This window comes from Fukomys damarensis, unplaced genomic scaffold, assembly GCF_012274545.1.
Source record: "Fukomys damarensis isolate Sample0158 unplaced genomic scaffold, DMR_v1.0_HiC HiC_scaffold_19, whole genome shotgun sequence".
NCBI classification, from domain to species: Eukaryota; Metazoa; Chordata; class Mammalia; order Rodentia; family Bathyergidae; genus Fukomys; species Fukomys damarensis.
The window spans coordinates 57,227,129-57,240,231 of NW_022900931.1; the positions used below are offsets into that span (position 1 = coordinate 57,227,129).

The following is a 13,103-nucleotide window of genomic DNA, read 5'->3' on the forward strand; positions in this document are numbered from 1 at the left end:
TGTTTTTTTTTTTTTTTTTGGACAGAGTCTTCGTACGTATGTAGCCTAGGCTGGCCTTGAACACGTGATAATCCTCCTGCCTCTGCCTCTCAAGTGCTGGGATTATAGGCGTTCACCATACCACTCTTGAGACAGCGTCTCACCCAGTTGCGCTAGTTGGACTCAAATTTGCGATCCTTTTGCCTCCGACTCCCAGAGTGCTAGGATAACAGCCCTACGCCATTACGCCTGGCTGTATTTATTTAAAGCATCAATTACACACACAAAATTGTGTGTGCAGTTTCTCTCAACACGTAGGACACCATTAACACCTAAGTACCATGCCTCTGGATTCTCCTTGTCTCCTACAAAACTCGCTTAACCGCCCCTCATTGTCTTCAGCACCCACTGTTAATGCAGAAGTCAGAATCTGAGAATAAAACAAGCCCTCAACAATTTCGGAAACTCTGCCTCCCTGCACCTATCCAACATTTAACGATTGCTCCCCTTCAGCCTTCCCAATCACTTTGCAGTTTACTTCTCCTGACCTATTCAAGCCTCCCTGACCAGCTTTGGGTCTCATGACCTAAGTACTTTCAAGTGGTCTGCACTAAAGAATAAGCCATAGCTGGGGATTTAGCTCAGTGGTGCCGCTGCCTGCCATGCAAGTGCAAGGTCCCGAGTTCGATCCCTGGTACCAAAAAACAAAACAAAACTGCCAAGAATACTAAGCCAAACAAAACAGCGCTCCAGGAGATCTGTCCCTCCATATTTCTTGGGTTTCTCCCTGGTATGGCCAAAAACAGGAAAGAGAATGACTTCTATGGGGCAGGAACCGCTTTTCGCCTGCTCCGAACTACATTTCCCAGAAGGCTCAGCGGTGCGCGTTACCTGTCTGGCTCCTACGGATAGCAGGGAGGCTTCGGAAGGTAAACGTATCTGCAGGCGGTGATGTGGCCTTCGTTGGAAGCCACGACTGGAAACTGAGCTACTGCTCCGTGAAGTCTTCAGGGTGTGTTTCAATAAGGGGTGAAATCATGTCCACCCGGCTCCAACTAATCGCTGATTAAGAATCCTGTTGAGGGGGCGCCATGTTGTCTACCCCAGTACGTCTCTGACTACATTTCCCAGAAGCCTCCTCGGCCTCTCGCGGGAATGCAACATTAGAGTCACAAGCTGGCGGGATCCTTAGGGTTGCACCAGCATTTACCCCAGTGTTTTATTAAGCAGCGTTGCGCTGCTTTGGAGAGCCTTGGAAGGACGGAGGTGAGGAACCTGAAGGGAGGGCGGGACTGTAGCCCGACCCTTCTCTTTGTGCAAAGAAGTCAAGATTATAACTGCGTGCTTGGGCTGTGTGGTGCTTTGTGAAGCATGATCGTGTGATTGTAACCGGCTGTTTTTGTGATTGGTATTTGTTTCTAATGCTGATACTGGTGCAGATAAGATGGGAGGGGAGGTGAAAGAGATTAGTACCACTTGCAGAATTGTGTGCGTCTGTGGGGAGCTTGTGACTGAGTGTTACTATGTAGTTTGTCCTCGTAGTGATGTAGGGTTGCACGTTGCGACTATGTGCAAGAGTACAGGTGGGAATACTTGGTGTATCAGTGTGAGTACGTGGTTTGTATGTGGTCATGACATTGACTAGATGCAGGTGTGACAATGCCTTTATGACTGAGTGTCCCATCGTTAAATGCAGGTGTGCCTAGGTGACCTTATAAGGCCCTAAGTGTGTGGCCTTGTTGGTTTGGGTGTGGGTTTCCTGTAACTGAATGTCCCCATTGTAGGTGTGTATGAAGTTTTATCACGTGTGTATACCTCTTTAAGCACTATACTGTACTGTAGTTTCTCCCCTTTCTAGAACTTCATGGTAGTTGTCTTCTGTCGTTTTGCCTTTTATTATGTTTATATGTACAACTGAGATTCATTTATGTTAGATATAAGAACGGTTCATTCCAGTTCTTTGCTATATTGTATTCTACAGTTTTGAGTATACTGCACTTACTCATCCCCTCTTGTAATGATGGAAATTTAAATTATTTATAGTTTTTAAACATATGAACAACGCTGCCTCAAACTTTCTTCTACATAGTGTACGCAAGCTTGAGTTTATCTACTAGTGGAATTGTCGAATTATATGATACTTTCCACTTTACTAAATATTGCAAAACATATGCCAAATGGACGAACGAATTTACACTTTGCATGGCAGTGTTTGAAAATCTTGTTACTATATATCCCTACCAAAACATTGTCAAAACTGTGTAGCATATACAACTAAATATAGAATGCACAAATTTTATGCATGCATGTTTGTAACAGTCTCTTAAAGGACTTTGCAAAGATCCCAGATGGTTCCCTTATGCCCCACCCCTCAGTCATCTTTTCCACAGTCACTATTCAGAATTCTTATTAGTTTTATCTTTTTTTTTTTTTTTTTTTTTTTTTTATTTTTTGTTTTTTTTTTTTTTTTTTTTTTTTTTTTTTGTACCGGGGATCGAACTTAGGACCTTGCGCTTTGGAGGCAAGCGATATAGGCAATGCAGGTGATGGAACCAATGAGCTAAATCCCTAGCTAGTTTTATCCATTTTTGAATGTCATGTATACCTGTATATGGAATAATATAGCATGTACTCTTATGCCTAGCTTCTTTTGTGCGGTATTATTTTCGTGAAATTCATCCAGGCTGTTTAGTGAGACTGTAATTAGTTCTTATTATATTCGATGATATATTACAGTATATTACACTACTGGTGGATATTTGAGTAGTTTCTAATTTGAGACTGTTTCAATTTATGTTGCTGTCATGAACATCCTAACATGTTTTCTTTGGGTAGATATATGAAATCTTTTCTCTAGAGTAAATACTTAGAATTAGATTATAAGGTAGGTGCATACTTAATAGATACTACCCATTTCTCATGTGATTGCTTGTGTACACTCCAACCAGCAATTTTGTGAGAGTTCCAGTTGCTCCACATTATATCCATTATTTCATAAAGTAATCTCTTAACTATTTTGTTGGTTGTACAGTGGAATTTCATAGTTTTAATTTGGATTTCTCGATGTATAATGTTATTCAGCCCCTTTTCATGTGTTTATTAGCAATTTGAATATCCTTTTTTTGATGTGCCCATTCAGATATTTTTGCCAATTTTCTCCTTTTTAATCTTTTTTTGTTTTCGTTTTTTTTGGTTTTTTGAGACAGGGTCTCACTACGTAGTTGAGACTGAGAGACTGACCTGGAACTCACTATGAAGCCCAGGCTAGTCTTAAACTCACTGTGATCCTCCTGCCTCAGCCTCCCTAGTGCTGAGATGACAGGCCTGCGCCACCACGCCTGGCCTTTTTCGGTTTTAAAAATTTTATTTTTGTATGGTAAACATAGTATAAAGACTTTGCAATTGTTCATGTGCCCCAGAACAATTGTGAAAAACAGGATATTTACACTGATAAAAACTTAACAAATTTACATTTTGTACTTTTCTGTGCCGGGAGCTATTCTGTGGTCCCGTATTAGTTTATTTGTCTTGTCTCATTAGTCTTCCCCCATCTGAGATAGTTCTTTTAGTCTTCTTCATCTTTCATCACCTTAATCTTTGGAATAATATCGATATTTTGTAGAATGTCTTTCAGTTGGGGCTAGTCTCTTTTTGCCTCATGCTTAAATGTAGGCAATGCAGGGTTGGGGATTTAGCTCAGTGGTGCTGCTGCCTGCCTTGCAAGTGGAAGGCCCCGAGGTCGATCCCCTGTATCCCCGCAAAAATGTAGACAATACATTTTTGGCAAGATCACAGAAATGCTGTACTCTTTTAAAGTGTCATATCAGAGATGTAATATCATTGTATCTCATTATTGGTGATGTTAACCTTTATCAGTTGGTAATGCTGGGTTTTGCCAGGTTTCTCCTATAAAAAAATTACTGTTAGCTGGGAGTGGTGGTGCACACCTGTAATCCTGAGGCTGAGGCAGGAGGATCGCTGTGAGTTTGAGACCAGTCTGGGCTACATAGTGAGTTTCAGGTCAGTCTCAACTACACAGTGAGAGCCTATCTCAACCCCCCTCCAAATTACCATTCTCCCCCGCTTTTTTTTGGTACTGGGGATCAAACTCAGGACCATGCGCTTGCGAAGCAGGCAACAGCACCACTAAGTTAAATCCCTGGCCCTGTTTTTCCCTTTTTACTATCTATCTTCTGACGAGATTGAGACTATACAAAAATTCTGTCTCTAATCATACTTTAGCCCATTAATTTTAACATCAATTTGGAAATGTTGTCTGTAACAATACTGTAATGTTTGACTAATGATTTCTCTGTCATTTTGTATTTATTTAAATTCCAGTATGAGGAAGAGCTGTCTCTTCTCCATATGCATCTTTATCATTTATAGACTTATGGATATTTTATTACATGAATTTTAAACCATTATCGTCATTATTCATTTTGCTGCCCAGATTTGGCCGTTAAGTTGGCTCCTGTGTCCCTTCACTATGCCTTTGGTTGTTGAGGATTTTCTTAATTTCTGACACCCTGAGATACTCCATGCTTATCTTGTATTTTACCTCCTCCAGCCTTGGAATCAGCATTTTCTTCAAGGAGCTCCAGTTTCTTTTATTGGAAAATGAATTTATAAACCAACTTCTGGTCACTTTGTGTGTTCATTGCTCTTCGGTTGCCACTACCCAAGTTCTGGTCAGTGGAGAGAGCTAAAAATATGTAAATGTTTCTGCACACATCCATCTGTGTATCTGTTTACATATTTTAAAACCACCAGTTCATACTCATACCTTCAATTCTAATTCTAAACTTCAAGTTTCTGTCAAGAACTGTGAAGTATCTGAAATTTTCTCCTATTTGTAAAGTAATAAAGTAGCTTGATATGCCTTCACAGGTGCTGATAGAAGATATTAGACTTCTGGGTCAGTAATATTATTTTGTTTCATTTTCTAGGTTTCAATTAGGTTAAGCCAAGACCTATTAACACCCCATATCTTCTCAAACTAGGCAAGATATTTGATTCTTTTTTTTTTTTTTTTCTTGTACCTGAGATCAAACTCAGGACCTTTCACTTTCAGGGCAGGTGGCGGCACCACTGAGCTAAATCCCAGCCCAAGATGACTGATTCTTGGTTAGGACCTTGGCCCAGATTTTGTAACCTAAGCTTATTGAAAATTGGTTTGACCAAGATAAATCCAAACTTAAAATGTGTAAAATCTTTGAACAGTTTTACTTCCAGAGATTAATCAGAATTCATATACTGTACAAGTAAAATGATACATGCACTGGGGTATTTATTGCAACTATGTTATAATGAAAGAGAAAACAAAGGATCACTGGCTATAGATTGGCTTAGTAAATTAGGGTATATCCATTTCATAGAATACAGTGTAGCTATTAAGACGGTTATGTATCACAGTATATATTAATTCAGATTTATTCCAAGGTACCTTAAATAGAAATAGCAATGTCTGAGGTAGTGTATATGTGCTATAAGTATGATGTATGACATCAAAAACATGTTTATATCTTTGTATGTGTGTATGTTTGTTTGTATGCGAACATTCCTTCTTCAAGCCGTATCCATCTTACCCAGATTCAGCTGGTTCTAATCCAAAGCCTGGCTCTATAGAATTGAAGATGATGAGAGATTTACCCATTTTTCTCACTGATGCTCCCAAGAGATTTTATGGGTTGAATACAGGGGAAAAGATCATTGTGGGTGTCATGAGGCAAGAGGAGTCTGACATATTTTCTTTAGCCTCTCTCAGGTCTGTCCTTTCCCAAAAGAGGAACCCAAAGGAAGTCTTTTTCTACAAATATTAAAGCCATGGCTCAGGTAAGATACTGTTTCTTTTTGCTGAAATCGAATCCTTTTTACCTCTCACACATGTAAACACTTGCTTTTCCTCATTATGAGATTTTCTTATTAAAAAAAAAAAAACCCTTCTAGCTGGGCAAGGTAGTGCACATATGTAGTCCCATCACTCTGGGAGGCTGAGGCAGGAGGATTCCAAGCTTAAGTCTTGCCTGGACAACTTACCTTAATGAGACCCTGTCTCTAAAAAGTGGAGGGCTGAGGGTGTAGGTCACAGTGAAGGCCCTGTGTTCATTTCCCAGTACCAAAACAAACAGAAAAACCCAAAGAAACCCTTTCAATTTGGTTCAAAGCAATGTGAGGCAGGTGGTGGCATCACTGAGCTAAATTCCTGGCCCACTGGTTATTTTTTTTCTTTTTGTACTGGGGCTTGAATTTGGGGACCTTATGTTTGTAAGGCAGGCAGTGCCACTGGTCATTTTTAAAGAATGCTTTCTTAAAATTGTAAATCACTTAATTTAAAAATCGTCTAACCCAAAGCTAAGCATGGTGGCATGCGTCTGTAGTCCCAGCAACTTGGGAAGCTAAGTAAAGGAGGTTCTCTTGAGTCTAGGAGTTTGAGGCTGGCCTTGACAACATAGTAAGATCCCATTTCTTTAAAATAAAATAAAAAAATTTTTTAAAAAGTCTGCTGGTGATTTAGCTCAGTGGTTCTGCCACCTGCCTTTGAAGTGCAAGGACCTGAGTTCAATCCCCAGTACCAAAAACAAAAACAAAACAAAACAAAACAAAACAAAACAATAAAATAAAATAAAATAAAAAAGTCTGATCTAGACCAGGTTTGGATTTTTTTTTTTAAAACACTAGTTACCGTTGTCCCCTTTCAGGAACATGAGCTTCATCTCCTCAGCAACTCAGTGCCAATTGTAATTTCCCTTTCTTTTAATCAATGTTTACGTGTTCATGTACCAAGTCTTTGAGCATCTCATATTTCTGCCAGAAATCCTGATGGTAATTCAGAAGTATGTTTCCCTCATTGTATTAATGAATCTGCTTGTTTGGACAGTGATTTGGTGGATTGAAAATGAGTGATTAGGGTGTCTCATAGAGAAAAGCCCAAATTAACTCCACAAGACTGGGTTTTTCTTTCTTTCTTCATTCATTTGTTTATTTTGGTACCAGAGATCGAACTCAGGACCTTGCACCTGTGAGGCAGGCAGTGGAACCACTGAGCTAAATCCCTGGCTAAAACTGGGTTTTTCCATAGGAAAGTAATGTGTGATGGTTTTTATTCAATTTTAGTCTTAGTATATGGCAAGTTCTCCTGGTTTATGAAAACTTTTAAAATTTATTTATTTATTTATTTAGTTAGTTTTTTTGAGGCAGCATCTGTCTACAGGCTAATACAGGCTGGTTTTGAACTCACTGTATAGGCCAGGCTGGCCTTTAAACTCACAGCGATCCTCCTCCCTCAGTCTCCTGAGTGCCGAGATTACAGGTTTGTGCCATCACACGTGGGTTATGTAGCCTTTTAGTTTTGAGAATATGACTACTGGTTCATTATCACTCTGATACTCCAGGAAGCATCCATGAAAAATTGATATCAGGAATGCCATTGTACGAGTCTGGACCATCCTTCATCATGTTCTTACAGCTCAAGATCAAAAAGAATTTACAGTTGAGGCATGCGTGGTTATAAATAACATTGGGTCAGTGTTAGAGAATTCTTTAAAAATCATCTCTATGGACTGAGGATTTAGCTCAGTGGTTCTGACGCTTGCCTGGCAAGTGTAAGGACCCAAGTTCTATCCCCGGTACCCACCCCCCTCCAAAAAATCGTCTCTAGCCTAAATGTTGAAAGGCAAAAGTATAGTTGTCATTTATATCTTTGTAATAGACTATTATGGGATGAGAAATAAAAATGCTTAAAAAAGCATTTATTGTAAAAGGATTAATTCCCCTTACATAATAGTGGCATGAGACTGAATCAGAGTCATTATGGGAAAATTTAATTTTCTAAAATAAATTTTTCTTCAATTCTGGGGATTGAACCAAAAGCCCTCACCCTAAGCTGAACCCTCAGCCCCTTCTACCCACCTCAGCAGAGATTGAACTCCAAACCTTGAGCTGGTGAGGCAGGCCTGGCGCTACTGAACTAAATCCCTGGCCCCCCTCACCACTTTTTCAAATTTTTAATTTTGAAACATGGTTGGTTAAGTTGCCCAGGCTGGGATCAAACTTGTGATCCTCTTGCTTCAGCTTCTCAGAATGCTGGGATTACAGTGTGCACCACCATGCCTGGCTGATAAAATATTTTTAAAGCCATGTAAACATGTTTCAAGTGAGGTAAAAATATTGCAGTCTTGACTCATTACCGATTCCACTCCCAGAAAGGCACTGCCATTATCTTTTCTTCTATTTCCTCCGTACTAGGGCCTTCACCCGGAGCGATATCTCCATCCCTTTTGTTTATCTTGAGGCAGGGTCTCACTAGGTCGCTCACCCAGGCTAGACTCAAACTTTTGATCCGCCTGCCTCAACCTCCCAGAGGACTGAGATCAAAGCTGTGTACCACCATGCCTGATGCTGCCATTAGAATTTGAATAAGGCTTAGCTGCTGTTTTTGATGAATGTGTTACACTCCTTATCTCCTGAATTACTGCAAAGTCATAGGGGACATTAAACTCCTATATTATACCTTTCATCTTTCCTGACTCTATTAGGAATTACATCACTGTTTTTGGTTGAATCAATAGTATCACTTTTCCTTTTTTTTTTGTTACTGGGTATCGAACTCAGGTCCTTGCATTTGCAAGGCAGGTGGCAGAACCACTGAGCTAAATACCCAGCCCTACAGGACCTTTTTAACTAAGTACATCCCCAGTGGTTTTTTTTGTTTTTCCATTTTTGAGACAGTGTCTCACTATGTTGCCCAGCTTGAATGTCTGAGACTTGCGGTACTCCTGTCTGCCTACCAGAGTACTGGGATTACAGGCATGTGCCACCACACCTAGCTAATAATATCACATTGCTATGATTGAAATATTCTCTCCCAAGTTAGTACATTGCTTCCTCTTTTCTTTTTCTCTTTTCTCTCCCTTCCCTTCCCTCCCCCTTTCCCCCTCTCCTTCCTTCCTTATTGTTTTTTTATTTTTTAGACAGGGTCTCACTTTGTATACTAGGCAGGCCTTGAACTCACTATGTAGCCCAGACTAGCCTCAAACTCACAGTGATCCTCCTGCCTCAGCCTCCTGAATGCTGGGATTACAGGTGTGTGCTACCATGATTGGCTAGATTAAAAAAAAAAAAAAAAACAACCGATCCAAATTTACTCCTGGGCCAGAGACTTAGCTCACTGGTTCCGCCTCCTGCCTGGCAAGTGCCAGGGCCGGAGTTCGATCCCCGCTATAAATTTACTCCTAGGGAAAGTGGTAGTAGTGATTACTATTTAGACATTTTGGATAGCTCATGGCTTTATTCTAATACAAACAACATTTAATTTTCCTGTGGTTAATTGGATTTTCCCCTCATGTACTTAAATGTGTATTTGTTTCTGAAAACCCCAGCATCACTGCTACATACCAATCAATAAGTTTTTTTAAATCTGTTCACACATACAGATTCCTTTTGAACATAGGAGCTTCTTTTCCCTTTCCTTTGTCTTCCTGCTCCCACCTGAACTGGTTACTGTCTAGACCTGCTGCACAGCTTTCCTGAGACTCCTTTTGATGTTTTCCCTAGATTTTTTTTCACCACGCTCTTATTTCCTGAATCCTGTGTCGTCATCCTTTTGGGTTAAGTCCTCGTTTTAGTGGAACACATCTTCTGGTAGTTGCCTAGGAAATCGTGCTTGAGTCTTTGTATGTCTGGGGATGTCATTTTTTAACAGAAGAATGATAGTTTAGTTATAGAGTTCTAGGTCAGACTTTTCTCCATCAGGTGGTTGAAGAATTGTTCTTACATATAATTTCTTGCTTTTAGGGATGGTCTCAAGAATTCCATTGCTCCTCTGATTCTTGATGCCTTTCACATGATCTACTGTCCTCTGTGGATGCTTTGAATGTCCTATCTTTATCCTTTTCTCTTGAAATCTTACTCTTAGCGGTTTGAAAAAAGGGAAGAAAGAATATCACATGGTTTTGATAATTTATTATGTGGCAGGTATTACGCAAAACATTGTGGTTTTTTTTGTTTTTGAGACAGGGTCTCACTATGTAGTTCAGACTACTCTGGAACTCACTGTGTAGCCCATGCTGGTCTCAAACTTGCAGAGATCCTCCTTCCTCAGCCTTCCTAGTGCTGGGATTACAGGCATGCGCCACCACGTCTGGCTAGCATTATGTAAATAATTTCATTTGATTGAAAAAACTCTTCTTGGCTAGATTTTTGCTCTTCCTTGACCTCTTTGGATAATGGAAGTGCCCACTAAATGCAAGCAGTTGTGTCTGGAGGGATAAGACGTGGAAGTACTGTGATTCTGTGGTGATTGTTTTTTTACAGTCCTTGTATTCATATGCTCACTGTGTTTCACTTTCTGTACCTTAGTCTTTTTCTTTTTCTTGCACAAAGCTTTTTTATTAATCGAGTCATATACATGATTATTGTTTCAGGAGTCAGTGATGTTCAGTGATGTATCCATGGACTTCTCTCAGGAGGAGTGGGAATGCCTGACTGATGATCAGAGAGATTTATACAGAGATGTGATGTTGGAGAATTACAGCAACCTGGTTTCCGTGGGTAAGGATGTCTGTCCATAAGAATTCAGATTCTGTCCTTGGAAGGTCTATTTCCTCCAGTATAAAATGCTCACTTACCTTTCAAAGACAGATTGGAATTCTGCATCCTATCCCTTCAAGAATGTTCTAGGGCTGGGAATTTAGCTCAGTGGTTCCACCGCCTGCCTTGCAAGCACAGGGACCCGAGTTCGATCCCTAGTACCAAAAAAAAAAAGAGAATGTTCTAAATATTGTAGAGTTAGAAAAAGGGAGCAACATTGAATTATGCAAGACATTTCAAATCTTCTGTTGTGTTTCATTAGTCTAGTTTACATTTCTTTGATTGTTACTGTAATGTTGTCTTTCTGTACAATGTAGAGCCTGGATTTGAATTCAGAGATATTCTTATACATTTGTCTTATTTTCTTTTTTGTAAGCAGGACTTTGCATTCCTAAACCAAATGTCATCTTCTACTTGGAGCAAGGAAAGGAGCCCTGGTTGGTTGACAGAGAGCTAAGAAGAGGCCAGTGGCCAGGTAAGTGAGGCCCAGCAGGTAATGATCCAGTTGGTCAGTGGAGAGACTGCTTTTTCACATGCTATCTGGAAATCTCCCTTCAAAAGCTTTGGCTTGTTGTGCAAATAAAAGACCTTCTCAGTGTGAATTTACCTTTTCCCAGTGCCTAACACTCTTAGCCTGCGTTTTTTGTCTTTTGGTACCAGGGATTGAACTCGGGACCTTGCGCTTTCAAGGCAGGCGCGGAGCCACTGAGCTAAATCCCTGGCCCTAGCCTGCTTTTCTTCTCTTATACTTCTCTCTTAATTCTAATTAGCTGGTGACTTAATCTTTCTACTCTCTCTTCTGGTATTCCTTTCTATCCATATTTTGGATCCAGTTTCTTCTCAGCTTCTCATCCTGTTTTGTATGTAGTCTCAAAAAAATTCCTGTCTCTTTGTTTTGTTTTGTTTTTTTTTTGGTACTGGGGCTTGAACTTGGGACCTTGTGCTTGCGAGGCAGGTGGTGGCACCAATGAGCTAAATCCCTGGCCCTCCTATCTCTTAAAATACATATTTTCTATGTTGTCAGAGACTTGTTTTCTTTAACTGGTGTTTTGTTTTATTTTGTAAATAAAATTTACCAAATAATTGAGGAGTTGTAAACCCTCACTGATTTGTTCATACTTTTAATCAGTATTTACTGTTTTTCTAACATGCATGAGGTACTTAGCTAGGTACTATAGAGTTCAAAAAAGGAATAAGCAATTTTAGAACTTCAGCCCATTAGGAGTCATGGACCATGTCTGTCAATAACTTCTACATGAATAACCATGATAATAGAAGTTAAAGCGGGGAGCTTAGGGCTGCGGATTTGGCTCAGTGGTTCCACCACCTGCCTCATAAGCACAAGGTCCCGAGTTCGATCTGTGATACCAAAAAAAAGCCAAAAAAATGAGTTTAGCAGCAAATGAGAATTGCTAGAGAAGAAGACTTTATTTATATAGAAGGAGAGGCTTGAGAATGTGTGTCATTAACTTTAAATAGAGGGTTAGATATAAAAGATGCACGTCTCTATGGAGAAGTTACAGATGTTAGATTTGTTACCAAGGAGGAGAACAGGACAGTACATTCATCAGTATAAATTTACTGAGCACCTACTATATATCCAGCACTGTTCTCAATACTGGGGTTATGATAATAGACATACAAAAAAAAATTTTTTTTTGAGAGCTTATCCCCCACTATAGGGAGAGATACGAAGACACATGACTATTAATATATCAGGTAATAATAAGTGCTAAAAAGAAATGAAGTAGAGAAAAGGATTAGAGTGTCCTATTTTATGTGAAACAGAGAAACTTTCTGATCAGACAACATTTGGGCAAAGACCTGAAGAAGTCCACTATATGTGACTACTAGGGAAAAAAATCTGCCAAACGTTCTAAGTCTCTAATGCAAATCGTGCATTGGTTTTATTTGAGGACCAGCATGGGAGGCCGGTGACTAGAGCAGAGTGAGAGCAGAGTTATATATGGATGGGAGATTAGATCACAAGGCAGAGGAAGAAGGAAATCGGTCAGTTAATGAACTGCCACCCAGGCCATCATAAAAGTCCTTTCACTTGAGACAAGAAGTCACTAGAAAGCTATTAGACTAGGGCTGCTTTGCTTCAGTTTATGATTTAAGAGGATTACCTTCCTTGCTTTATAGGAAGTAAGGTTGCAAGCAGACCATTTAGTAGGCTTTTGTTGTAGTTTGGTTGTGATACAGTGATGGGCCTAGAGACCATTGCTTAAATATTACCCCTGGCATTAACAGGAGGGGTGGAGCCTAGCTTGTTGGGATTGATTCCCGGAAGCAAGATGTTTCTAAGCTGTCACATTTTCATTCACAGTATTTGAGTATTTAATAATGCACATTGCATTATATGTTTTAGGAATGGTTTATTTTTGTTTTAAATAAATAATTTTTGCCTACATCTTTGGCAAGTTATACAGTAGTTTGTTTTCATTTTTTTTGATAGTTTTGTATTTTTTGGGAAGGAGTCTCACTCTCATCCAGCCTGGTCTTGTACTCACTGTATAACCCACGTTGGCTTT

General features: G+C 39.8%; 2 protein-coding genes across 6 annotated transcripts in view; one reads left to right on the forward strand and one right to left on the reverse strand.

The window, feature by feature from the left end:
- Positions 1-1,024, reverse strand: part of LOC104867524 (PHD and RING finger domain-containing protein 1-like) — a 24,476-nt gene extending 23,452 nt beyond the window's left edge. For 3 of the 5 annotated variants that reach the window (XR_781783.3, XM_010631937.3, XM_010631938.3), the window contains exon 1: positions 871-1,022. The gene's annotated coding sequence lies outside the window, so the exon portion shown is untranslated. Of the gene's footprint in view, positions 1-870 lie in introns of all 5 variants that reach the window. The other 2 variants (XR_781784.3, XM_010631940.3) reach the window with 2 other exon arrangements.
- A 38-nt stretch (positions 1,025-1,062) lies between these two features.
- Positions 1,063-13,103, forward strand: part of LOC104867521 (zinc finger protein 420) — a 61,069-nt gene continuing 49,028 nt past the window's right edge. Inside the window, 4 exon segments of the mRNA XM_033765766.1 lie at positions 1,063-1,245; positions 5,737-5,814; positions 10,404-10,530; positions 10,946-11,044. Of these exon segments, the coding sequence (XP_033621657.1) occupies positions 5,806-5,814; positions 10,404-10,530; positions 10,946-11,044 (235 nt within the window). The 5' untranslated portion in view covers positions 1,063-1,245; positions 5,737-5,805.